Here is a 25296-nt window from a genome sequence, read left to right as displayed (position 1 = left end):
TCATTGACACATGATTATTCATAGCAGTCTCTTATGATCCTTTGCATATCTGTGCTATCAGTTGTGACATCTCTGTCATTTCTAATTTTACTTGAGCCCTTTTTTCTTTTTTCTTTTTTAGTGGTTCTACGTAAAGGTTTGCCAATTTTGTTTATCTTTCAAAGAGCCAGCTCTTAGTTTCATCGATCTTCTCTATTGTCTGTTTCCTTGTTTTTCATGATCTTAACACTTTTGAAGGGCACTTATCAGCTATTTTGTACAATGTCCCTCAATTTGGTTTTGTCTGATATTCTCATAATAATATTAGGATTATGGATTTTTGGATGCATATTACAAAGGTAAAGCATCCTTCTGATCACATCATATCAGGGTACTTCATATCCACATGACATCCCTGATGATATTAACTTTGATCATGTGGTTCGGGTTTCTCCCCTTTAGAATTACTATTTTTCCCTTTCTATCTTCTATTCTTTGGAAGCAAGTCACTAAGTTCTGCCCACACTCAAAAGAAGGGGAATTAGTGAAGATGCTTTTTAATGGAAAAAAACACAGAAAATATTCAAGTTCATGAATAAACAAGAAAAATGATCAGTGAGTGATAAATGCTAAGCAGAGAATTAATACAGGGTGATGTGATGGCAAGTGACTGGGTGATTAGGGACAATTTCAGCTGAGATCTGAATAGGAAGATCTGAGTCAGATAGGACAGTGCCAGGGGGGAGAAAGAACAACTTCTAATGCAGGAACAAGCTTGGCATTATCAGACACCATGCCATTCCCCTCCAGTGACCCCCTTCCCATCCAGTGGGGAAGCCAAAGTCCTTATACCGCTCCTTCAAACCAGCATGATCCGCCCTTCCCCAGCCCTGCCTCTGACCTCATGCCCCTTCCACTCCACCCCTCTAACCACCTCGTGGTCCTTCCAATGCACCACACGAATGTTATGCTCAGGCCCGCCCCCTGACTGCTCCTTCTGGGGAAATGCTCTTCTTCCACTTACCTTCAGGGCCAGCTCTCTCACCGACTTTAGGTTTTGCTCAAATGTCATCTTTTCAGTGATGCTTACTTTGGCCTTCTTGTTAAAAAATAGCAACATGCCCTCTGTGCTGGTACCTTCAAGTTGCTCAGCCTGCTCTCTTTGTCTGCATTACCTTTAACATCACACACACACCAGACCTACTGAGTGAGTAAGGGCCGCCATCAATAGGAACACAACACCTGGGGCGGAGGAACGTCCCTGGTATATAATCGTGTCCTGGGCACGTTCTGTAGCTAACTCGGGCCTGCCTGACAAGCCAGTAGGCAAGTGTGACTCTTTAATTTCCACCTCCTTAATGCTGTGTTTTTGTTTTTTTTCCTGACTGACACTTATCACGGCCAAGTTTACAAGCAATCAACCCTTCTTCCTTGCCTACAGACACTGCCTACAGCTCAGGCAAGAGTGAATTCTCATGCTTGCTCTTCCTTTGCTGGTGATTAAAGAGGCAGCTGCATCCTGTTCCCACCAGCCTATGCATGAGAAAACTATTTTGAGGAGAAACTGACATTCTGAGTGGAAGTTTTCAGTATGTCTAAAAGAAATATAATCCAGGATTTCTAGTGCTTCCTTTATAGTCAACATTTTGGTCTACCTCTTGCCCACCTGCCAAATCTCCAGCCCCAGGCAGCTCTCTCCGGGGGCCAATCCAGTGGGATAGACAAACCTGACCTGTTAGTCACTGTGCAGTGAAAGTAGACAAGGGATGCCTGGAAGGACCGGAAGGAGAACTGAGAACTGCAGCTCGCACGTGTTGTACGGTATCATATCCTTTCTGCCAACTCCCATAAATGTCTGTTTTTTCTAATGGTGTGGATATTGAGGTGACATATCTTTTCAGAGAACACCTTTAAGGAGAAATGAATCTTGAATGGGCATCTCTTTCAAATGGTTAATGAACTAGGACAGAAGATATATTGGTGAGACCTAAGTCATTATTTCCACTTTACAGATGAGAACATTGAGGCAGGGGTTGGTAAATAACTTGCCCAAGGCTGGCACCAGCAGTCGAGCCGAGAGTGAGGTCCGTGCAGTCTGCATGTATTCATAACCCTATGCCAGCAGCTGTAGTGCAGAGAGTGAGAGACTTTCTTCTCTGTGTTCCCAACCTTCCTCTAGCACAGAACTCAGCAAGGAAGACTGTGTTTCCCTACTAGAATAGAAGCTCCCTGAGGACATAGATTGGCCACCATTCATATTTGAACCTAGAGCTAGCAAAGTAATTCACACATACAGCAGAAACTCACATATGTATCTGTGAGGAGTAAATATAATTCGTTAAACAGAGTTTGGAGATTATTCATTCTTTTGGATTAGTCATTCTTCTGTGTCTTTGATGAGAAAGTTATTAGACACACTGGGTAGACTTTGTCAAGCCTTGTGATGTGAGGATATGTTCTCCTGAGTCAAATTCTCTTTCTGAACGTGTTGGCATTATTTCCTAGTAGAAATGTTTTGTAAATCTGGCCAGAAAATCAACAGGGACTCAAGCAAGGTTAAAGGGATTAACGTGTATTTGCAGTGAAGTGAATCATGCTATAGCTAAGGAAGTAGTTGGTTTTGCAAATTTAACCCTGATCCCCAGCTCTTATCTCAAGCAAACGTTCTTTTTCCTTTTTTAAAAAGAAATTGAATTCATGCCGGTATGGAAAAAAATGCATCTTCAATATTAAAGGTCCACTGTTACTGAACTTTACTTATAATTAAAATGAGCACCAGAATTAAATAATATATCCTGCAATGTTGATCAAGCTCAGCCTCTGCCCCAGAAAGCTATGTGTTTCTAACTTGTTGGCATTTTCAGGACATTAATAATAAGAATAATCCCAATGGGAATATCCTAGACTTCGATATTCACAAGGATTTTGGAGAGTGTCCTACCTCTGGGATTCTTAAAACAGTAAGTCAACACGGGGACAGAGTGAGTCCTTGGGTTGTTGCAGTGCTTTGGAAAGGACAGATGCTAGACACAGCTGTCACAGACTAACCAGCTGTGATCATCTAAGATGGTCTCTGACTGACACCAGGGGGGTGGAGGCACTGGCCACAGTGGATGGCTCACTCCAGCAGGCTTAATAGCGAGAAAGGCCAAACGGTGCCTGGTTGATGAGTGATCACGAACAATAGAAACAATTCTTGCTCTTTTTTGCTCTGAGTTCTAGAAAGCGAAAGTGAGATAAAAGATGGGGACATGTCTAAAGAACCATTCATTAAGTTTGAAATGTTCCCCTTTTTTTTTGCAGGGGAGTCCTTTTTTAACTATTCTATCCCCATGTGAGACTACATCCACCTCCAGGTGCACATCATGGGTTTTTGTTTGTTTGTTTGTTTGCTTAAATCCAAGCCATCTTACTAGCCCACTACTGGAAAAGCAAACAGATGGAGAGGGAAGGGGCTGGAAAAAAACATTCCCGATGTCCACTCTGCCAGCCAGTGCTTGCTAAAATTGTAACCTCGCACTGTCTGGTTTTGTCCAAACCACCACCCTCCAAGGCTGATATTGCTATTACCATTTCTCTCATTTGGGAAGAGCTTACATGATTTGTTGGAGGACACAGAATAAGTGGCAGTGCTGGCATTTGAATGCATTTGCTTAATGCCAACCCCCAAGCAACTGATCTGAGCCCACCTGTGGTTTGTGTATTGTCGGAAAGGAAGGAGCGGGGAGCAGTGCCTGCAGCCAGGAAGACGAATGCCAAGGTTGTGATGTGCCATTGATGTCCCTGTGATGAGTAAGATTGCTGTGACACTCAATCACAAAATGCTAAATTCTCTGAGTGCACATTATGGATCGACTGCAGTTATTCTTATGAATAAGTGATATTCCTATTTGTCTGGGATGCTCTCATCCTGTTTTCACCACGTTCACATTTTTCTTTCAAGATCCTGCTCAGGTCGGAAAGCCTTCTCCAACATTGAGCCAAATGTGTCAGCAGCACTGTGGCTTGTGGATTGCGTCAGGCTGAACAGAACACAACTATCTATCCTCCCCATCACAGTAGATGTTTTTGGGTGTTCACAGTGACACTGCTTGCCTTCTTCATATGACTGCTCCCCCCACCATAGGAACAGGTCCCCCAAGACCTGCTTATCTGTATAATCCTACCCTGCACACGTAGTTGATCCGGCCAGAGGGGTCATCAGATTGAGGTCAGAAAAATCAAACCTTTTTTTTTTTGGAGAATTTGGAATTGGCATAAAGAGCCAGCCAGCCAGTCAGTCCAGAATGATCTTGATTCAAATGGACATAAACTTGGAAGTTTAAGAGGGGGCTGTTTATGCCCTCCACGTGCATAGATAATCTGAAGGCCAGTTTAGGGAGCGAATGAGAATAAAGCAGAGACAGGAAACGGAGCAGAAGGACTTCCTGGGGTCATAACCCTGTTTCAGTTCTGGCTTCCCTGAGTCCTGTGACATATCCCAGAGGCCTTCTAGTAAATTCTCCTTGCAGTTTAACCTTGTTTGAGTGAGATTCTGTTGCAGGAACCTGAGCTCCGCGAGAACCGTTGGCCGGATCTGTTCACCTATGCAGCCCCCAGCTCTACAAGCCTTGGCTCGACTCCATGAATTTTTGTCAAATTGTATGGACTGAATGCAGCTTTTCTACTGGAGAGACAGAGCTAACACCACCTGATGTGCCCCCAATTGTCTTATGCTTCGGGAAATTAAATGAATTAAAACCAAGGGCCGGTTGATTCCATCAAAAGACAGGCCGTATCTCGCTGTCATTCCATCCCACTGCCAGTCTGAAGAGGCAGGTGTGGGGAGAAGCTGACTGCACACTCAGGAGAGAGAGGCCGGCGGGAGGAAGACAAGCCAGGGAGGGGAGGAAAAGGGCTTGTCTTGTTCTGTTTGCTTTGGAATCAACTTGTTCTTTAATTAAGGGAAAAACTGCCCTCCAGCTAGTAAAAACACCCCCAAGAAAATTGAAATAATGTAAATTGAGCTAAATGAATACTCCAGAAGCAGCACTGGAGCTTGGTGGGACTGAGTGGATGCCCTCGAGGTTTTGAAAGCACAGCCTGCAACTGCTTTCTGGAGCAGAAACCCCCTCCCCTTTGTTTGATGGCAAGAGAGGCTAAATGCTGACACCCCAGGAGGGGTTTAGGGAGGAGTTAAAGGGGACAGAATCACCTCGCAGTGCTGGCTCTCCAAAGACCAGAACTGGAACAAAGCGGAAGTGGATAATGATGGTAATTCCCGGGGGTTCTTCCTAGGGGTGCTCAGGGTAGAGAAATCACTTAAATTGTAATTAAAATATACAAAGCAAAATGGTTTAAGGGGAACTCATAGTTTCTAGTAAAATACTGTATTAAACACAGGAGCATTTTACCTGGGTAGCCACTGAGTGAGTGATACGGGAGAGGGTGTGTACGTGAGTGTGTGAGCGGCAGGGTGGGGGCTGCAGGGGCAGGGGCAGGACGTGCAGTATTTTAAGCATCCCAAGAAGTCACAGTGGCCTACCCAAGTGAGCGGAACACTCTGAGCTTTAATTTTTGGTGTCACATCAAAGGACTTAATTTCCCAAGCTTTTATCTTAAAGGGGATATGATGGTGGCTATTTATATATATATACTTCAACAGGGCATCTCTCCAATGTAGCAAGGAGATTTTCTTGTAGATCAGTGTTTCAGACTCTTCAGATAGCACCGTGATCCTCGATCAACGTTTATGTGTGATGATAAAATTATGCAGGGAGATTTTACTTCCACGGGCCTCTGGGTGCTAAAAGGGCCCTGACGGAACTGCTCCAATCCTTTCATTTTCTGGATGAGGGAAAGGAGATCCTGAGAGCTCAAGTTGCTTGCTGAAGGTCATCTAGACCGAGGGCGACCATGTGATTCATTACACAAACGAGGGCACTTCTGAGAGTAAGAGGAGGTGCTATTACAATGACACCAGGACCCACTGGTCTCAACCTGGATGGTCCTGGGCGAAGTGGAGCATGCGGTCTTCCTGTTCACACAGCTCAAGGCTTTGCCCAGACGCATGGTGAATGAGAAAATGTTCTACTAGCAGGTGCCCTTGGCAAGTAGAACATTTGGGGCTGAAGGGCACTTCCAGGAGGCCAGGCTGGGGAGTGAACTTCCTTGTATGTGCTCAAGCTGATGAATTTCCCCACAATTTCAAGCTGGTTTAGCAGGGGCCTGACTAGCTTGTCCAGTACCTACCTGAGTGTTTAGAAAAAGTGCCATTCTGTGTAGGACAAACACTCTGACCAATGGATGGTGCCTTTTGCAAAGAAAAAAGATTTCCTCCAGGGAGATTGGCATTGATAAGAAAATGACAAGCAGAAAAGGGCCCCAGGCCCACCTTAGAGTAAAGGTATTTGGAACCAACTCACCATGGCTGGTGGGATTTATAAGAATTTCACCCCCTGCAGAGATGCCACTCTGAATTCTTGTTAAATGTGGACAGAGGGTAGCAGTGCTGACCCTGGGGGAGGGAGCTTGAAGAAGCATGGTGCTGCTGGTACAGGCTGCTGTTTTTTGAACACTCAGTCTGTGTTGGGCACTGTTCTGAGCACTTAGAATATATTGGTCCTCTTAATCCTCAAAACAGCCTACAGGGGAGAAACATTCTGTACCCTGACTGCAATGATAATTATGCAAATCTATACCTGCGGTATACATTTAGAGAACTATATGCCAAAGGAAAACAATTATAATGCGTACTGATTTAAGAGATAAGGTTAGAAAAAAGACAACAGACTGGATGAAATTTATGAAAAAGCAAGACGATAGTGATGGCAGGTCGGTGGTTGCCAGGGGTCAGGGACTGACTGCTGAGACATGGGGGCACTTTTTGGGGTGATGCAAGTGTCCTAGATCATTGTTCTAGCGGTGGTTATGTGACTATATATTTGCGAAATCAGTTAACATTGCTGAGTTTTACTGTATAGAAACTATCCCTTGATCATGCCTGACAGCAGGGCCATCACTGCCAGTCTCATCCTATTTAGGAGGGGACCCAGGCACAAGGAGGCTGAGTGATGTGCCCAAGGGTCACAGCTGATACCTGATAGAGCCAGGATGCGAACACAGGAACAAACAACTAGCAATCTCAACCCCTACAATCAACCACTGCTCATGCTGGTGGGTCACAGCTCCTCACCTGGGGCAGGGGAACATATCAGCCCTAGTGAGGCAGGTACAGCCGGCAGGAAGTGCGTGGTGCCCCTGGAGGACCTCACAGAAACAGCAGCCATTCTGGGTGGCCATTCGGGTCCACCACGACGAGTCTTTCCTGAAGCAGACACAATGCTTTGCTCTGAAATAAAATTGGTGCAGGACACTGACTCTTGACACAGGTATCTAGAAATCTCTGGGCCTTTCCCCTCTTCCTGGCTGGGAGTGTGATTTAAAACCTCCCAGCTAAGCTCATTTTGCCAAAGAGCTCCTGCAGGATTCATTTTTCAAGGCTCAATCCAGAAATTTCTGGCTCAGCAAATAGATCCAAAGCAAGAAAATGTATTCACCCCAGTTACCCCTGAGCCAAAGAACATGGTTTCTCATGCTTTGTGGAGGGAAACAGATGTGTTTATACACAAACAAATGTGCAGATATACCGTGCCTTGCTTATTACATTGCAAAGAAGTGACAGAAAAAACAACTGGGCGTCTGTATGTCTCTTCCATGTGAGAGGAGAAGGTGAATGAAGTTGCGGTCCTCAGCAGATCCGAAAATGATGCCGTGTCATAGTTCACATTCTGACTGTGCGGCTCGAAGAAACAAGCTCCTGTCTCACTTGACAGCCAGAAAAAATACGGGCTGTTCATAAGGTTCATGCAGACCTGGGGCGGCCCTCAGGCACTGGTGGGTAGAGAGAATGGACATGCCCACTCTCAGCCGATGCTCTGAGGCAGAAACAGAGAGGTCAGGTGACTTGCCTAAGGTCACTCAGCACATAGCTGAAGTCAGAGACCTGGGTTCAAATCCTAGCTCTTCCCCATACCAACCGTGTGACCCAAGGCTCGTTCTTTTAACCTCTCCAAGTTGCTTTTCTTCACACATCAAATCCTGTTCACTAGTGTTAGCTCACGGGGTTTTGTGTGTGTGTGTGTGTGTGTGCAGATTGGGTGTGATAATGCGCTGCACACAATGCCTGAGACACAGTACATGCTCAGTGAATGAAAGCAGACGGTAGCAATCGTACGAGTACTTTGTGATTTATATGTCTTCTCTGTAAGGATTCTGAACTAGAAGGGCTACAAGGTTTAGGCTAATAACTAACTCATACAGCACTTTATAACTTAACAAGCCCGGTCACAGGAGTGTTTTCTTTGCATTGCACCATCACGCTATCACAGATAGAGGTCTGGCATTATTGGCCCCATATCACAGTTCAAAAGCTTAAGGAGTGCTGAGTGGTTTGCCCAATTCTGCCCTTATTGAGATCACAGGCCCTGCAAGTGACAGAACAGGGTCTTGAAGTCCGATCTTCTAAGTCAAAATGTTGCTGTGTGTCCAGTGGCCTGAGTGTGTCCAGTGGCCCCAGTGGTTGCCTCCTAGGACAATGTCCTGTTCCTATAGTGTGCTTGTCTCTGTTTCCCTGCAGCCTTCTTCCAGGCCAACACAATGACCCTTCCTGGAGATGGCCTCTAAGAAGCTGATCCAATGAATAATCATGAGAGCAATCCTAGAGTTGCCCTTTAACTGCTGAGATGTGTATAGATTTATAGAGGCTGACTCTGGCTGGCATTTGGGAACGGATAATTACCGTCACTTACTATATCCTAGGCTCTTCAGCTAAATATTTACTGCCCAGAATACTGCCCTTTCCAACCAATTCTGAACACGAACATGCCACAGGCAACTAAGTGCCATAATTCATTTAAGGCAACCATAAATCTAAGGCTTCCACCAGAAATGATGCAAAAAATTAATGGAACATGAAATCAAGTAAATGCAATTGAGTACAGTAATTAGTTCATATTTTAATCCTCAGGTCTGTTTATTATCCGTCAACTGGTGAGCAATTAAGTCGGCACCATTGAGATGATTAGCTTTGTTTCAGCAAAAGTTTATCGATATGTCAGAGCAAATGAATCTGGGGGTTTTAAACGGCTTTATTTTGAATTGTATAGCAGCACATTCATGGTGTGGCTAGACATATAATGACTTAATTTAGCAATATTATTATCTAGATTACTTATATTTAATATTACTGAGCTGTTCTAGATGATTATTGGGGATAGTGGGCAGGGAGGGGGGATTCAAACTGTAGAAAAGCAGCTTATATCCTTAGGTTTTTAATATGATAGTATGATTGTCTTTTCATACTGAGAGCAAACAAAGGATCTTTAAGGCATTTCACTTTCTCCCTTAGTCTTCCAATCATTAATTTCCACATTTCTTGCAAATAGGCACTGTTATGGTTCTTACATTGGCGGCATTTTTTATTGGGGGTGACTTGGTGTCTTCTAAATCCTTTTCCTCATGGACACTCATCAGTGCCCATGTTTGTAAAATAATGTGTCAGCGTCTTTAGCTTTTTTTTTTTATTTGCACATTAGGTGCATGTTGAAAGCACCCACTTTTTAAAAAAGATTTATTTATTTATTTTTAGAGAGGAAAGGGAGGGAGAGAGAGAGAGAGAGAGAGAGAGAGAGAGAGAGAGAGAGAGAGAGAGAGAGAGAGAGGGAGAGACATCAATGTGCGGTTGCTGGGGGCCATGGCCTGCAACCCAGGCATGTGCCCTGGCTGGGAATCGAACCTGCGATGCTTTGGTTCGCAGCCCGCGCTCAATCCACTGAGCTATGCCAGCCAGGATGTCTTTAGCTTTTTGAGGCAGTACAAACACACTTGTGATGGCGCTCTGCTCACTAAGGCAGGAAATCTGAGTATCAGGCTAACCTGCTTCACTGGGCAACAAAAACTGATGACCTACAAGGTCTTCTGAATCTTGGGATTTGAAGTCATTTAAAATGTTACTTGGAAAATTATAAATTCCATACTAAGAGTCAGGAAACTTGGGTCCCGGTCCTAATTCTGCCACTGAATCTCGGTGACTTTGGGCAGGTCTCCTGCCCTCTCAGGCATCTGATTTTCTTGTTGTTGTTCAGTAAGTGGGTTGGAAGAGATGACCTTAGTGGGGCCTCCAACACTGACACTTGGTATGGAGGCTTATTCTCTGTGGAGCAAAGCTTGTTCTTTCTTACAGCAGGTCTGTATCTTGAAGTGGGAGATGTCACCTTTGGTGGAATCTTTACAAATTTTAATGAACTGTTGACACTGGTCAGAGTGGTAGTGAATGGATTTTTCTTACTGCACACCTTTTCCAATCAATTTTAATCCTGTGGCTTTGGAAGTGGATAAAAAACAGTAGGGCTAGTTCACAGAAGTGTGAGAAGCCATCCCTAATTGCAGTGTCATTGGTCACTAGATAAAGGAAGACCCATTCAACACTTGCAAAGCTGTTAACAGGGATGGTCTCCATGGTAACAGTTAGGGTCTAGGATAAACCTTGATCAAATCTCAGTTAATGCCTGTCTTTAATACGTCTGTAATATAACACCTCCTTCCTTGCTTTAGAAGAGCACTAGGGGCTACATCAGAGTCAAGTGGAGGAGGATGGTGCTGGTCATAATGTCATCCTGGTGGGACCAGTCAGCACTATGATGCAGGTTAGGATGAAGTCCATGGGATAATGAGCCGACCTCAGCAAGTTGTCTTTTCTCTCTTAGGTTGTCCCATGGCGGGCATCTAAAACTGGCAATGCAGGAAGCTGCTGCCTTGATCGGGCTATCCTTTCCCAGAAGTAATTATAAAAATGTCCAGAGGGAAAACTTCCTCTCCTGATATCAGAATCCTCCTCTGCTCACTGGTATTGTCATAATCTGCCCTACCACTGTGTGGGCTTCTGACCTGTTTGCTTTGCCTCTTGAAGGCCAGTTTGCTCACTCAAGGTAGGACTGCTCCCGGAATCCAGAACTTGGGTTTCTAGTATGGGCAAAGACAAGCTCCCTGATCTGATCCTGGGAGTAATTCCAGGGCTGAAATGAGGAATCTAAATGAATTTTTCTACCACACTGGCTATCAACTGTTCCATTATTCTTCCCAGGTACCCTGAAGAATTCACTTACTCTGTATTTATAAATAATTTAACATAAAATGCCTAGAACTGCTGTTAATATGGACATCAACTTTATCAGCTTTACCATTGTAACAACAGAATTTAATTAATGATATCCTGGGCATAATTTAGGCACTCTGAGAGCTACAGTCTTTCAAAACTAACTTTCTTTACTCATTCAATCTTTGTTCAACAATATCTACCAAGTGCCCAAAACGTGTATAGAAAAGTATTGAAAAGTACAACCTACTCTGACTGCAGGGAGTTAACCAATTGGGAAGACAGGATCCTCTACTAGATTGCAGACTCCTAAATGGCAGGACCCAAGCCCTGTAGGTCTTTGAATTTCCCCACTGGGCCAGGGCCCAGAGTACGTGAACAGGCGTTATTAAGGGGTTTGTAGATAAACCTTGGCCTATATTAAGCAAAGTTGTGAATCACAAGACCTGACCTAAGTCCAACCTCAAACATCTACTGTCTGGATGGTCTTGGGCCTCAGTTTCTCCAGCTGAGAAGAAGATAATAGTAAGGGTAACCTCACTGAGCTACTGTTTACTGATTAACTGGGAGAATAGATACCACTGTGGTTTAGATTTCATTCGGGGTAAAAGCCAAGTGCAAACAAAGTCCATGCAGAGGGGGCATGATCTGTAGCAGCCCCTGGTCCCGGTCATGTGTCTCTGCCCTCTCATGTGCTATTACTACACACATGTTCTTGCTGTTCCTGCTCTTCGCAGAATGCTCACAGCTCTTCCCCACTTCAAAGCCATGGTCCTGGCTATTGCTTCTGCCAGGTGTGTCCTCCCCCTACACATCTCCATGGCAACCTCACAAATGTCATCCTCTCAATGAGACTAACACTGACCACCCTATTTACACTTGTAAATCACGACCTCCATTCCTCATGCCCTGAAACCCCTTAGTCTGCTATTTCTTTGCCGAGACCATTTTTCATATTCTAACTTTCCATATAAATTTACTCATTGGTTATGTTTATTGTTTGTCTACTCTCACTAGACTGTAAGCACCTTACAGGCAGGATTTTCCTTATTTTACTGACTGCACAGCATGTGGTAGGCACTCAACCAATATTTGTTAACCGAATGAATAAATGAATGAAAGGAGGTTGCAAAACATGTAAACAGAGGCCAGGCTGAGTATTTCTGGTACAGTCAATGCTACTCTAGTGGGAGCTGGGCTACGGAGCTCTGTACACGGCAGAAGCACAACAGCCACGTGAACTGGATAAAATAAACAGGAGGCTCTGGCCACAGGTACCCTGTGAAGTGGCTGGTACAATTCTTAGTGTTCCTTCTTACCACTTGGAAAAGAAGAACTTATGGAAGTTTTTAAAATGAATATTTCCAATTTCCCCCAAATAAGAAAGATGCTTGTGTGCCTCACCACTGCAACTTAATCCACAGGCACAATTCCTTTCAAATATTATCTTTTGCCTGGTTAATGTATTTGTTTCTTTTCATAAACACCCTACTTTATACTGGACATTAATCTAACCACTTAGACATGATTAGCAAGCTAAGGGTCTTACTTATTAAAAACAGTTAATTTTCCCTCTTAAAAAAAATAGAGACATTTGAATCTCTGAATACACTCATTTATCACCAGCCCCCAACAAGGCATCCAGGAGTTCTCCGTGTACGACATGAATAATTTTTATAAAAATGCAGTTGCTGACTGTGTCGTACATCCGCGCAGTTTTATAAAACAAAGCAAATGATTACCATCAATTACAATAACCTCATTAGACAAGATGGCAATTAATCTACAGCTCTTCAGATAACGACTGTTGCACTGTGCCAAGGAAAATGCCTGGCATTAATTGACTTATCACGATCAGCAGTGATGGATGGGGCAGATGGCAATGTGATTATTCATCGTCAACAAAATAAACACATGCTTTGTTGCTTGAAGTGTCTACTTGGGTCCTCTCCGTGGATAGCCAAAAACAAAGACCAAAGGTGTCCATGAAGATAGCACCAAATAAAAATAAAACGTTAACCTACAGGATGGGGTATGTTTACTTTAACTGGGGCTAACCTTCAGTAGAATTCAACTGAAAGACATTTTCTACAAGGTAATCATGGACTGTGTAGAATGTCAGCATTATACATTAAAACTAAAAGGATGTGAGTCACTTTTATGAAGTCCTCAAATTCCATTCCATGTTTAATAACCCCACTGATGGGAATTTGCTATTTTCAGAGACAAACTCATCCCATTGATTGACAACTCTTAGTTACAACCTATATTTAGCTGAATTCTGTTTTCTGGGAACTTCTACCCATTGATGCTAGGTATTTTCCCTCATACCACAAAGAAGATACCAAACTTTTCTTGCTCACTAAAGCCCTTTAAATATCTCAAAGGCCAAATGCCTATCCAACTCCTTTTTATGTGACATTGTTTCGGCGCCTCCAACATTCTCATCTCTAGCACTGAAACCTACACCAGTTGATAGACCCGTCATCCTAAAACCACTTACACTGAGAGGAATGAGCTGGGAAAGAAATGTGATACAGCTGATGTGGCCTCCCAGAGCAAGTCTAACTGTACTTATCTGAGGCTAATGCTCAAGTTTGCCTTGGAGCAATGGACGCATGTATGTGTGGCTACCCTGCTTAGGAGGCTGTTTTCCAAATCCCATCCATCTAGAAAGCCCACAGCTTTGCCATTTTCAGCTGTATGGCTTTGCTGATGAAATCCCAGTTTAAGAAACTGAGATAAGTCAGGCAGAACCCGAGCTGGAACTGGCACAGTGGTCACAGACCAAAATCTCTTGGGGGAATTTTTACAAATGCACATATTGGCCCCCATTCCTGGAGACTCTGATTCGGTTGCTTTGGGAGAAGGACTCCAATGTAAGTATTCTGACAATGATCTGCAGTTAATTCTGGTAGGCAAATGCTTCCATCACTGAGAACACTTAGTAATGTACAACTGAGGGAGTGCTTCACAAATCTCATCATCAGACTCCTGGGAACTTTTAAAACACGATTCCGTGGAGTGCTGACACCTGTGGTCTGCGGTAAGTCTAAGAAAATGGACATATTTACAGATCAAATTGTTACATGCTTCCTGTAAGGATTTTGGAAGTTCTCATTTACACCAAAGTTGTGCTTCATATATAAATCACAGAGCTCCCTTATTACATATTGAAGAAACAAGCAACTCTGAGGAATTCTACAATGTAAAGATTTTAGCCAAGTAACCGTCAATAGTTTTTCATTTATTCATTGAATAAATTCTTTCATAAGTTCCTTTTCATTCTGAGGCAATATTGTGATAGGCACTAGAATATAACAGTAGAGTGAGGGAGAAAAACAAAGAAATAACAGCAAACAAATAAGTGAGCAAGCAAGGCAACAACTAACTTGTGGTTTTAAAGGGATGAATTTATCTAATTTTGAGTATTTTTGAATTCAGATTGGCAGTCTCCAGTCACTGTCAATTCACGAGTTGTTGCCCCACTCTAGGACCTGTAACTCCTGGGATTTTCTCATTCCAGTGCTTCAGCAGACATCTCTAATCAATCCTAGACTGTCTGCTACAGAATCAAGAAGAAGGCCCATATCCGCCTCAACCCTGTCCTCTATGCAGCCATTACTAACTGATCATGGATGAAATCTATATGCACTTTCCCCAATATGCAGTACCCTGACTTGCATGGTGCCTTTATTGTCCTAACTTCCTGCTTTATCTTTGCTGTCTATCAACGACTGAGTACTAGTCTCTTCTCACATCTGGACTCCCAGTTACTCTTCAAAATAACCTTGACAGCTGTCTAACTCAGCTTTCGAAAGGTCAAGGAGCCATCTCAAGATCACACAGTTAGTGTGTATCAAAGCCAGAGGTAATCACACTCAGGTTCTTTAACTCTAAACCTGATGCTTTTAAAATTGTTCTGCATTGCTTCTTTTCTCAGCTCAGTTCAAAGGTGAAACTCCTCCCAGGCCCATCAAGTAAAAGGCCTTTGTACATCTCCATTACAGCATGACATTATACTTGAATGATTTGAATACAGCACTCTTTGAGCTCCTCTGTGATGGGAGCTCTGTTTGTTTTGATCTACATGTTCCTGGTAACTAGCAGAATGCCTAGGAAGGTTTTCAATTCATGCACTTTGAACAGTTATTAAAATCTGGCCACTGTGTTCATTGAGGTTGTGCATCTCTTTCTCAATGTATGGCCCTATGATATTAAAAACAAAACCATGTTTAAACACGGTCTTGATTAAAATAACTTAGAAAGACCAAGTTGATAATGAGATACACACTTTTGGTATTTCAAAACTGTCTTGACATCAGTTACTGAGGACTCTTAAACAGAAACCTAGTTACAGGATATGCAGCATATAAGTACCCCTGGCCCCAAGTTAATAACCATCCTCAAGTGTAAAAGAGGTAAAAGAGATCAAATAAAATATATCCTGCTTGTCAAGTGTCACGACACAGATGTTAGCTATTTAGACTGCAGCTCTCATAATGGAAACTGTGGTTTGGCTCACTGCTATGACTGGGAATTCTGTCTGAGTTGATTGTGGCACACAGAGACACTCACCATTTATGGTCACTATTTAGTTGCCTGACATTTATTTCATAGTAAATTATAGTTTTGTGCAAATAAGACCCATTCTACCAGAAGGGAGAATTGTGGACTATGCTATCATGTGTGACATATGGAAGGCTGATTGCCCAGAGAGAAGTAAGTGAAGATGGACTTGAAAGGTAAGGGTTTGGGGCTGAAATAATGCTCTGGAGACAACGGAAGGCATGAATCACAAGAAAGGTGACAGATGTGCGAGAAGGAAATATTCGGTTTAATTTTGGCCTCCCCTGATAAACACTGGAACCTCTTTAGAGACTTCTATGTCAACTTGGAAAAGACAAGGAGAAAGAAGGTACAGACCTTCTTGTTTCATAGATTCAAGAGAAGTCTTTCCATCTGTTACCCTACCATAGACATACATAGGCACCACATCTCATTATTAGCACTTAACTTTAATACCTCAACAAACCCACCTACCTCCCCAGAGAAGGCTTGTCCGTTGAGGAGGTGCTCTGACCCTTGACTATCCTCACTCCCAAAGTGTAGCCGGATCTCCTCTAGCCGGTGGCTGTATGTCATGGGCCCTCCTGATATGTTGACCAAGTGCTCCTTGTCCAGGCGCAGGGACACGTGTCTTCCGGTGTTGTACATGGTCCCACTGACCTGTAAGGCAATGGGCAACAGGTCAGGCAAGGCTCTCCTCTTTCCATTTCTCACCAAACCCAGCATGGTGCTTAGCCTCATGCTTTTAGCTTCCTCTTGATGGGAGGAAATTAGGTTGCATCCAAACGTAGAGTAGGGAGCGGCAGCCTCCCCAGAGGGCATTCCTGCCCTACCTGGTTTCTAAGGTACTTTCTGTGCAACAAAAACCACGTTATCATTTAGGAATTTGAGGTAGAAACTCAAAGGAGACCTCATTAACCGTGACTAATATTTTGGACATCGCACTTTATAAAAATGAACTTTTCTTCTTACCCTAAATATTGGGAAAGTAGAGATGCTGCAAAAGTTCAGATCTCATGTATGAGAAATTGGAGAAAGCAGTTAGGAGAGGATGCTACAAAGGCCAAGTGAGAGACAAGGAAGCCAAAATGGATGAACAGGAGCAAACCCTAGTGGGACACCAAAGGCTTCGGTCTGCAGTCTCACGTGTCCAGTCCTGTGTGCTTGGCTAGGTCCTTCTCTCACCTCTGCAACCAGATGCTGCACAGAATGAGAGCTCTGGTCCTTCCTCACAGCTGTGGGCCTCAGGGCTAAGCTACAGAGATTCATACAAAATTCCTCTTTCAAAGATTCTCAGACTTCCTCCTCACTCCTGAGTCCATCTTGCTTCGGCCCCTGCAAGAGGTGAACCTCACCACTTGGTGTTACTTTTCCTTCTTTCCTCTTTGGATGTGATGTTTGGCTTCATGTTCCTATTTCCTTAGCACCTCCCAACAGTTGATTCTAGAACATTTAATCCTACCTGTGACTTCTACTGCCTTAGTCTTTTGGGCTGACTTAGCTCTAGGAGCAGATCTAAAGCTTAAGGAAGGCTTTGAGTGGGCCTGGCTGGAATGCTTCTGGGCTATTTGGTGCAGAGTGACTTGCATTTTCTTCTCGTTTACTTTGACTCTTTTGGGTCCAGCTTCCTGTCCCATGGGTTTCTTAAGGGCTTCACATAACTTCTGATATCTTTATAGCAGTAGCCTTGCCTGCCCCTCCACCCTTCTGACGCTAGTCTTGGAAATGATCAGTCAGTTTAGTTCTGCAGAATGCTCTCTGTAGCAGAGACAGTAATGCTCGCTAAACACTCCACTGACTCATTATTCCACCATCTTGCCATAAGGTGGAGCCCATGGGGCTGGTGTTGGTCAGGGGCTAGGAAGGGACATGACAAGAGTCACTCCCAGGCTGAAACAATGAAAAGCTTATGCACAGTTCTCCAGTCTCTCTTTTCCCCTGCTACATCAACCAAGCAGGTGATGTAAAAATATGAAAATGTGGTGCACCTACAAGATGGACCCTATGGCAGCCTGAGGCCCTGACAGATTATGTGTAGATTGCAAAAATGGCCAGAATTCCTCCTATCCCCATAGTTGCACTTCTTACAATGTGACTTTGTAGTGGCTCCCAGCAAGATAGGGGTCTATCTCCTCATCCCCTGAATCGGGCTTGGCCTTGTACTTTCTTTGGTCAATAGCATATAGTGGATGCAACATGCTAGTTCTGAGAGTAAACCTCTACTTTCTTCCTCCTCCTTGGAACCTTCAGACCACCCTGCAAACCAGCCTGAGCCAGCCTGCTGGAGGATGACCCCATAGTGAGGAGAGCCATCCCAGGAGAAGCTGTTCTAGACGGGCTGTTGCGTGGATCATCCGCCAGCTGACCGGCCCAGTCAAAATCTGCTCAGCCTGGCCCAGACCAGAACTGCCCATACACCTGTAGGCTTAGGAGTGACATAATTGGTTGTTGAAAGTCCCTAAGTTTTGGGGTCGTTTGTTACGTAGCAAAAGCTAACTGATATACATTCAGTCAATCATCTCTCTTCTGTGAATATGGATCTATCAAGAGAAACTCTGGACAGTCTCTGTTGACTATGTGAACTAGAAAGTCACATGGGGCCATTAAGTGGCTTGACTCAGACCCAGGAGAGAGAAAAGAGAAGCAGATGTGCCAACAGTGGCAAGGAAACCATGCAGAGAGAGACAGAGAACTGGGGAGAATAACTACTTGAATTTCAGAAAACCTTTGTACCTCCTTATTCCAGTTCCTTTATGAGACTGGAGGACTTGCGCAGTACCTTCTCAGATACTTTATCAATACATTAATATTTTTCTTAAGTTATCTAATTCTTGCAACCAAATGATCCCTGTCAAAGACTCCAGTCTGTAGGAGACTGTTCTGTGTGGCGTGGGCCCAGCTCCCACTCAGAGATGCACAGGACCCACGCCCATGGATAGGTTCTCCCATGGGGAATCAGGCCAGCAATGTGCCTAGGCCGCTTTGAGTCTTGCTCTTGCTAAAAAACTCCCTCACCCTGAATTGAGGACATTTACTGCAAAGTAACTTCCTAAAATCCATGCTAAACCTTCCAAGGATGAGTGTAACCAGTTCAACCACTTTTGCCTTTTCATTTGCAAATGTCCCTCTTCTATGATGTGATTAGCAGCACTGGCTCCTTTGTTTTCTGTAAAAGGTAACCACCTAAAGGGAACCTGTGCATAGTAAATGAGGACCATCAGGTAATGTGCGGGGAGATAGAAATAAAGGCCTGTCATGGCGGAGGCCACGGCTTTTGCTCCCCTTGAGAGAAAAGCCATGCTGTCCCTTTTCCTCCACTGGACACGGAAGTCCATGAGAATGTCTCACTTCATCCATAGTGATGCGGACACTGAGGGCCGGTGTCTGCATCACCTGTCCTGTTCTCCAGTCTCAAATAAATGCAAATTTAGTAAGTATGAGACAATTTGAACTTATCTTTTTCTTGTCCCAATTCATGATTTCCTTTGCTGTAAAATGATTAGAAATATGTTTGTTTGACGTTGTATTCACCTTTAAATAAAAAAATGTATTTTTAAAATTAACAAGATAATATACAGGCCTTATGGTAAAGAAGATATAGAATAGCTCAAGAAAATAAAAATCACTAATATTTTGGTATATGTGCTCTTCACATTCATAATTATATATACCTATATTTTAATGAGATTATTTTACATATGTATATAAATAGACAAGTTATTTTTCACACATGTGATTTATATTTAAATACATATAGCCATATAGAATGTAAATGTATTATTAATATATACCATAAATATGTTAGATATTATTTTTATTAACATTTTATATATTTCCAGGTTATTAACTATTCTTTTGCAATATTACTTAGAAATAATTGTATAATTTTCCACTGTAAAAATACATAACTTATTGTTGAATCTTTATATCCCCTCCACTTTTTCACTGTTGTACAAAAATAATGCAATGAGCATCCTTACAGACAATAGTTTTACCAAAACAGGGATAGTTCATTAGGCAAATTCTGGGTGTAATGGTGTACATATTATTAAAATGCTTACTGCCCAGTATCCATCACTCTGGAGAAGAGATTCCACAGATCTGGGCTGGGTCTCTCTAAATCTCTTCAAACGACAAGAAAAGCGGAACCATGAGATTCAATCCGTAACACCCACGGGCACCTACGGCATGCGAGGCAGTGTGAGAGGAACTGCACTGAGTCCTTACAGGACACATGCTCTGTGCCATGGGCAGGTATCTCGGGCTTCCCTGCATTTGCAGAAATCCTTTCATCTGTGTCTGTTTTATGCTCCTAAGCAAATTGCTGCTCACCAAATCTAGGCAGTGACAATGTCACATACTTGTCCGCATTTTCACATTACTTAGCACCCTGGCACATAGCAGATGGAAAAATCAAGGCCTCTTGAGTCAAAAGATTCCCAATCTGCCTCTCGGGGACCTTGGGTAGTTCAGTTAATTTCCTGAAGCCCCAGTTTCCTTAACTCTAAAGTAGGGATAAGAAAATCTTCCCCATGAAAACAAGGGATTAAAAAGCTAGGAGGCATGTATTCATTAGAAAACAAACATCAAAATGATACAAGTAAACCTCCCCTTATCAGTAATTACTTTAAATGTGCAGGATTCCACTTATATGAGGTACCTAGAGGAGTCAAAATCACAGCGACAGGAAGTAGAATGGTGGCTTCCAGGGGCTGGAGGGAGGGGAGAATGGGGAGTTATTGCTTAATGGGCTTACATATTCGGTTTGGCAAGATGAGAGGGCTCTGGGGATGGACGGCTGCACAACAATGTGAAGGTACTTCATACCACTAAAGTGTACACGTAAAAATGGTTAGCATAATAAATTCTATATGTGCATTTTATCACAATAAAAATGGAAAAAATATCCCCAATGAGGTTGCGATGGGAATTAAATAAGTAAAACATGTAATTTTCCTTCTCTTCCTTCCCTTAATTTTGACTCATTGCACGGGTGCCTCACAGACGCTGAAGGGCCCACAAAGATCTTCCATACTTTCTGGAGCCCGGTGGGACGCAGTGTTGCTTGCTGAGTGTCACAGTGAAGAACTTTAATTGATTTCTGCATTGTGATGAGTCACCTGTCTCCCATTTTGGATTTTAAAGCTCCAGGTGTGAGTGAGATCTATCCAAGATCATTCCGAAGACCGTGAGGCAAACACAAAACCAGGGCAGTCAGGAATAAAACATTGTGTCTTCCAGTTCTCCACTCCAGTCCCGGACACCATCTGCTTATAGGACTCTATCCTCCCTCCTTGTCCCTCCCTCCCTCTGTTCCTCCCTTCCTTCCTTCCCTCTGTCTCTCTCAACAGTAATTGGTAAATTATTCAATGTCTCTGACTATGTGCTGGGAGCTGATTGCATGGAGTAGAACCAGACACGGTCCCTGCCCTCATGGAGCTCACACTCTCCATTGTGTAGAGACCCAAGTGGAGGGGAAAATAGTGATGGGGGATCCATTGGAGTTCTACCATTTGCCTATGTATTCCTACAAATGATGCAACACCCTCTTATCCCCACTGCTTCCCTAGACACCAAAATAACATTAATTTGTATTAATCAAAAAAAGCTGTGTAGCCACGGTATGGTTTGTTGCACTTTAATTTAAAAATAAAGGCTTGACAACGTTATGTATGATATCTGCTGGTACATCTGCACTGTAGTAATTAACACTGCGGCAGTGTCACTTCATCTGTGATGATAATTACTGTGTTTCCAGTGAGTTACGTAGGTGCACAGCATGTTGAAGAAGTTGTACGATGCAGACCAGGAAACAGAGCCTCATGGAGAAGTTGATGCTGCAGGGGATCTCCAGGTTGCCTCTGGCTGCCTTGCGGTTCTCCTTTTTGTTATATTTCAATCCTTTGCAAAGTTAGATGAGAGATGCATGCCATGCCCCTTTTACAAATGAGGAATGTAAATGCCCTTGGTGAATGCTCAGTGACTTTTCCAGGATTGCACAGCTGACAGGGGTGGTAAATCCAGGTCTTCTGATCCTAAGTCTAATGATTTAAGAGAAAATTTATTTGGAAAGTTACAGAGGTAGCAGAAGTGAGCCAGCTGGGCTGCGCAGGCTCAGGAAACAAGTTACAGAGGCAGAAGGGCCCTTGGAGCTTAGAAGAGAGAAAGGAAAAGGTAATGTACCCGAGAGAGGAAGAAGGGAAGGGAAAGGCACAGATGAGGCAGAGAGGAGAACACGTTGGACCCTTCATCTCAAGGGTTTTAAAGGCTAGGAGTTGAGGGGAGGTCGTAGGGGAGGCTCTCAATAGAACAGTCATCAGCTTTATGCTGATGTGTCAACACGAGATTTAGCCTCTGACTTCATCTGTCCTTGGATAAGTCTAAGGATCTTGATGTGAGCAAATGCAAGTATCTCAGCTTGTTTCAGATGTGTATATGCTGATAGAAAGAGGCTTCTTTTAAGAGAGTCGCTTGTGTAATCACAGAGGCTGGCAAGTCCAAAATCTGTAGCGTGGGCTGGCTGGCTGGAGGACCAGAGAAGAGCCAATGCTGCAGCTCAAGTCCAAGGGCCTCTGCCGCAGAATTCCGTCTTGCTCCAGGGAGGCCAGTCTTGCTGCTCTGCTTAGGCTCTCAACTGTTTGGGTGAGGCCCATCCATAATACAGAGGGTAATGTGCTTCATGCAAAGTCCACTGATTTCCATGTTCATCTCATCCAAAAACACCCTCACAGAAACATACAGAATAATGTCGGACTAAGGATTGGGGCACTATGACCCAGCCAAGTTAATATATAAAATTAACCATCATACTTACCTTCAAATCTCATTTGCTTTCTTTACTACATCTTATTTAAACAGATCTGAGCCAAAGAGTTGTGTTGACATCACATGTAACAGTTTATATATGTAAACTCTATATGGTATATAAATATTTCATAATTTATAAAGTCAGCCATACCAAGTCTGTTCTCCAAATCTCATTCATACAGTTTGAAATAATGTGCATCTGAATTATAGAACAATTGTTAAGAAACTATTCCATTTTTCTCACCAAAAGCTGTGTGAACAAGAAGGTAGATTTATTCTCGAGTCTGTAGGGAACCACAGAGATGATTTTGGTGTAAGTACCTCATGCTTTCTAACTCCCTGTTTCCAGATGGACAGAAAGAGAAGGTATATCTTCCTTTTTTTCTTCAAAGACCCAACTCACAAAATAAACATATTGAGGATGTTGGTTTAATGGAGACAGCACTCTCAGGGTTGATGTTTATTGCAGATAGCTAAGCATGTGTAAGTCTCACCTTCAGAAATTCCAAAAGATTCAGTACGTAGTTATTTTCTTGGTGTGATTCAAAACTTATGTGAGGTTTGCAGTATATATTGTTTCTCAAGGCAGTCTGACCCAAATCTCCTCAAATAGACTTAGAAATAATTCCCCAGAGCTTCAGTGGAAATGGAACACTACAAATGGAGTAGTGGAGAGGGAACAGAATTCTGATTGTGTAAAAGGAAGAGACAGTCATGTGCCTTGCACTCTCAACACAGTAGGTTAGAAAAGGCAGGGTGGAGGGCACCCACGCATTCTGAGGACTCACTATATGCCAGACGGCACACCACTTTATAGACCAGGAGACTAGGTACAGATGGCCCAAGAACTCCACTCAAAGGTACAAGGGGAGCAGGTGACAGGATTGAAACTCAAAAGAAATCTTTATGACCCAAAGCTCATGGTCCTCCCACTGTCTCAGAGAGCAACTTCAAAGCCGCCACAGAGAGTCTGCCTGCTGTTTCTCAGCGACCTTGTAAATTCACACAATAATAGTCTTTTTATTTATTCTTCTGTATGGAGTTGGCATAGGCCATGATCACTTGTTAACACAGGAATGCTGGCATTCTCGTCTGTAGGACACAGTCTTACATAGCAGATTGTTTCTTTCACTATAATTTGAGGGGACACAGTGGGCTGAGAAATGGAACCCGACATCCCCAACAGCAGTGGTGATGATGGTGTATCCCAGGCCTTGTACTTAGCAGCTTCATATTTAGCCCTTGCACTGCCCATGTGAGGAAGGCATTACTACCCGTATTGCACTGGAGAGGAGAGGGAGGCTCCATAAGTGGAATGACTACCTCACCCTCAAGTTAGAAGTCAGAAGAACCAGAATTCTAACCCAGGCCTGTTGGATTCTAAATTTTTACAGTTCTTGAAAGAAAAGTCAGAATTAGGCTGAGAGTGTTATGGAAATCTGTAGTTTATAAGTAACTTCTGGGCCTGGGGATAAATTCTTAAAGCCCAAATACGGTGTCCCCACGGATGTACCAGATTGGGTTGAATTTGGCCAGACCTGGCCTGAATACTCTTGGGGGTTTTATAATTCTGGATGGCAGGGGAAATCCCAGTTGAAAGATGGATCATACCCGCCTGTCTTAGTGTTGGCTTAGCAACTGGGCGGCCGAGCCCATAACGCTGGCCCAGTGCCCGGAGGAGTTAGTGAAGAAGGTCCAACAACCATGGCATATAAATTAGGTGTCCTTTCTTTGCAACTGGGGCTTCCTTTTATGTGTGTCTGACTGCTCTGCTGAGGTGTGTAATAGGTCTTCTTTGTATGTAATTAGTGAGCCTAAGAGATTTAAGACCAGCACTTAGCCTGGTTTCCTGCAGAGTAGCTCGGGATGCCAAAGGGTTGATTTGCAAAGGCTGAATGAAGGAAGCCAGTGGGTGGCTCGCTCTCACGGGCACTCCAGAGGCGTCACTGCAGGGAGAAAGCACTGAAGTCCAATCGCTGGCCTCACCGCAGTGTGGCATATACACGGATTGGCGAAGTTAGGGTGGTGTAGGTTCTAGAGGTAAAAGGACTTCAGAGGTAAGCAAGCCCAGCCTCTTACTCAGTAAACCAGGAAACAGACACAGAGAGGTTGAGAGACTTGTACAGGTTTGTGCAAGTTAGTAGCAGACCCAAGACTAGAAATCAGCCAAGTGACTCTGGTCCTTAATCTGTGAAGCACATCTCCCCTTACTCTTTTTCTTTTTTTCTCTTTAAGTTATTGTATATTGAGGGTACATAGCATACTAACTTGGGAGTTAGAAATGCTCAAGAACTAAGGGTGTATATACATGAATACCATAACCCCTAGAAATATAGAAAAATTCAGCCTGGACATAGATAGCATTTACATGATGTCATTCATTTGGGTGTGGGGCTCTTCTCAGCACTTGCCTAGGTATTTACTGCTATGACCATTTCGGAGCAATGATTAGAAATGGAGGGGATTAGATGTTGAGGAGAAAGAGGTAAAGGATGTGGAGCACTGGGAGAAGGTGTATTTGTAATGCAGATCTCAAAGAAAGCAGAAGATAAATATTTGGAGCTCTTGGGTTGAGGCTATTAGGGAAAAAGTGGCTGAGATGTGGGGAAGGAAGAACATAAAACCCGAGCACAGTGATCTGCTTCGAGTTACCATAGACGGAGTTGTGTGGGAGGGGTGAAGAAGTACTTCCAAGATCTCACCCACTGTTCTTAACCCTGGAGGGTGGAAAGAGGTTTCTTCTTTAATAATGCCAAGTTTATTCCAGTCTTTCTCTAGCCCATCAGCCTGAGTCTGCTCTTCCTATG

General features: G+C 43.5%; 1 protein-coding gene across 3 annotated transcripts in view; it reads right to left on the bottom strand.

Annotated features, from left to right (window-relative positions):
- CA10 (carbonic anhydrase 10) overlaps positions 1–25296 on the bottom strand; it is a 454702-nt gene that overhangs the window by 91203 nt on the left and 338203 nt on the right. For all 3 annotated transcript variants that reach the window (XM_045836822.1, XM_045836824.1, XM_045836823.1), the window contains one exon: positions 16157–16342. In XM_045836822.1, the coding sequence (XP_045692778.1) occupies positions 16157–16342 (186 nt within the window). The remainder of the gene's footprint in view (positions 1–16156; positions 16343–25296) is intronic.

The sequence above is a fragment of the Phyllostomus hastatus genome, unplaced genomic scaffold (genome assembly GCF_019186645.2).
Source record: "Phyllostomus hastatus isolate PE091 unplaced genomic scaffold, TTU_PhHast_1.1 phas_contig_210, whole genome shotgun sequence".
Taxonomy (NCBI): domain Eukaryota; kingdom Metazoa; phylum Chordata; class Mammalia; order Chiroptera; family Phyllostomidae; genus Phyllostomus; species Phyllostomus hastatus.
The sequence above is the reverse complement of the archived record's forward strand: the minus strand, read 5'-3'. Positions and strand labels throughout refer to the sequence as shown.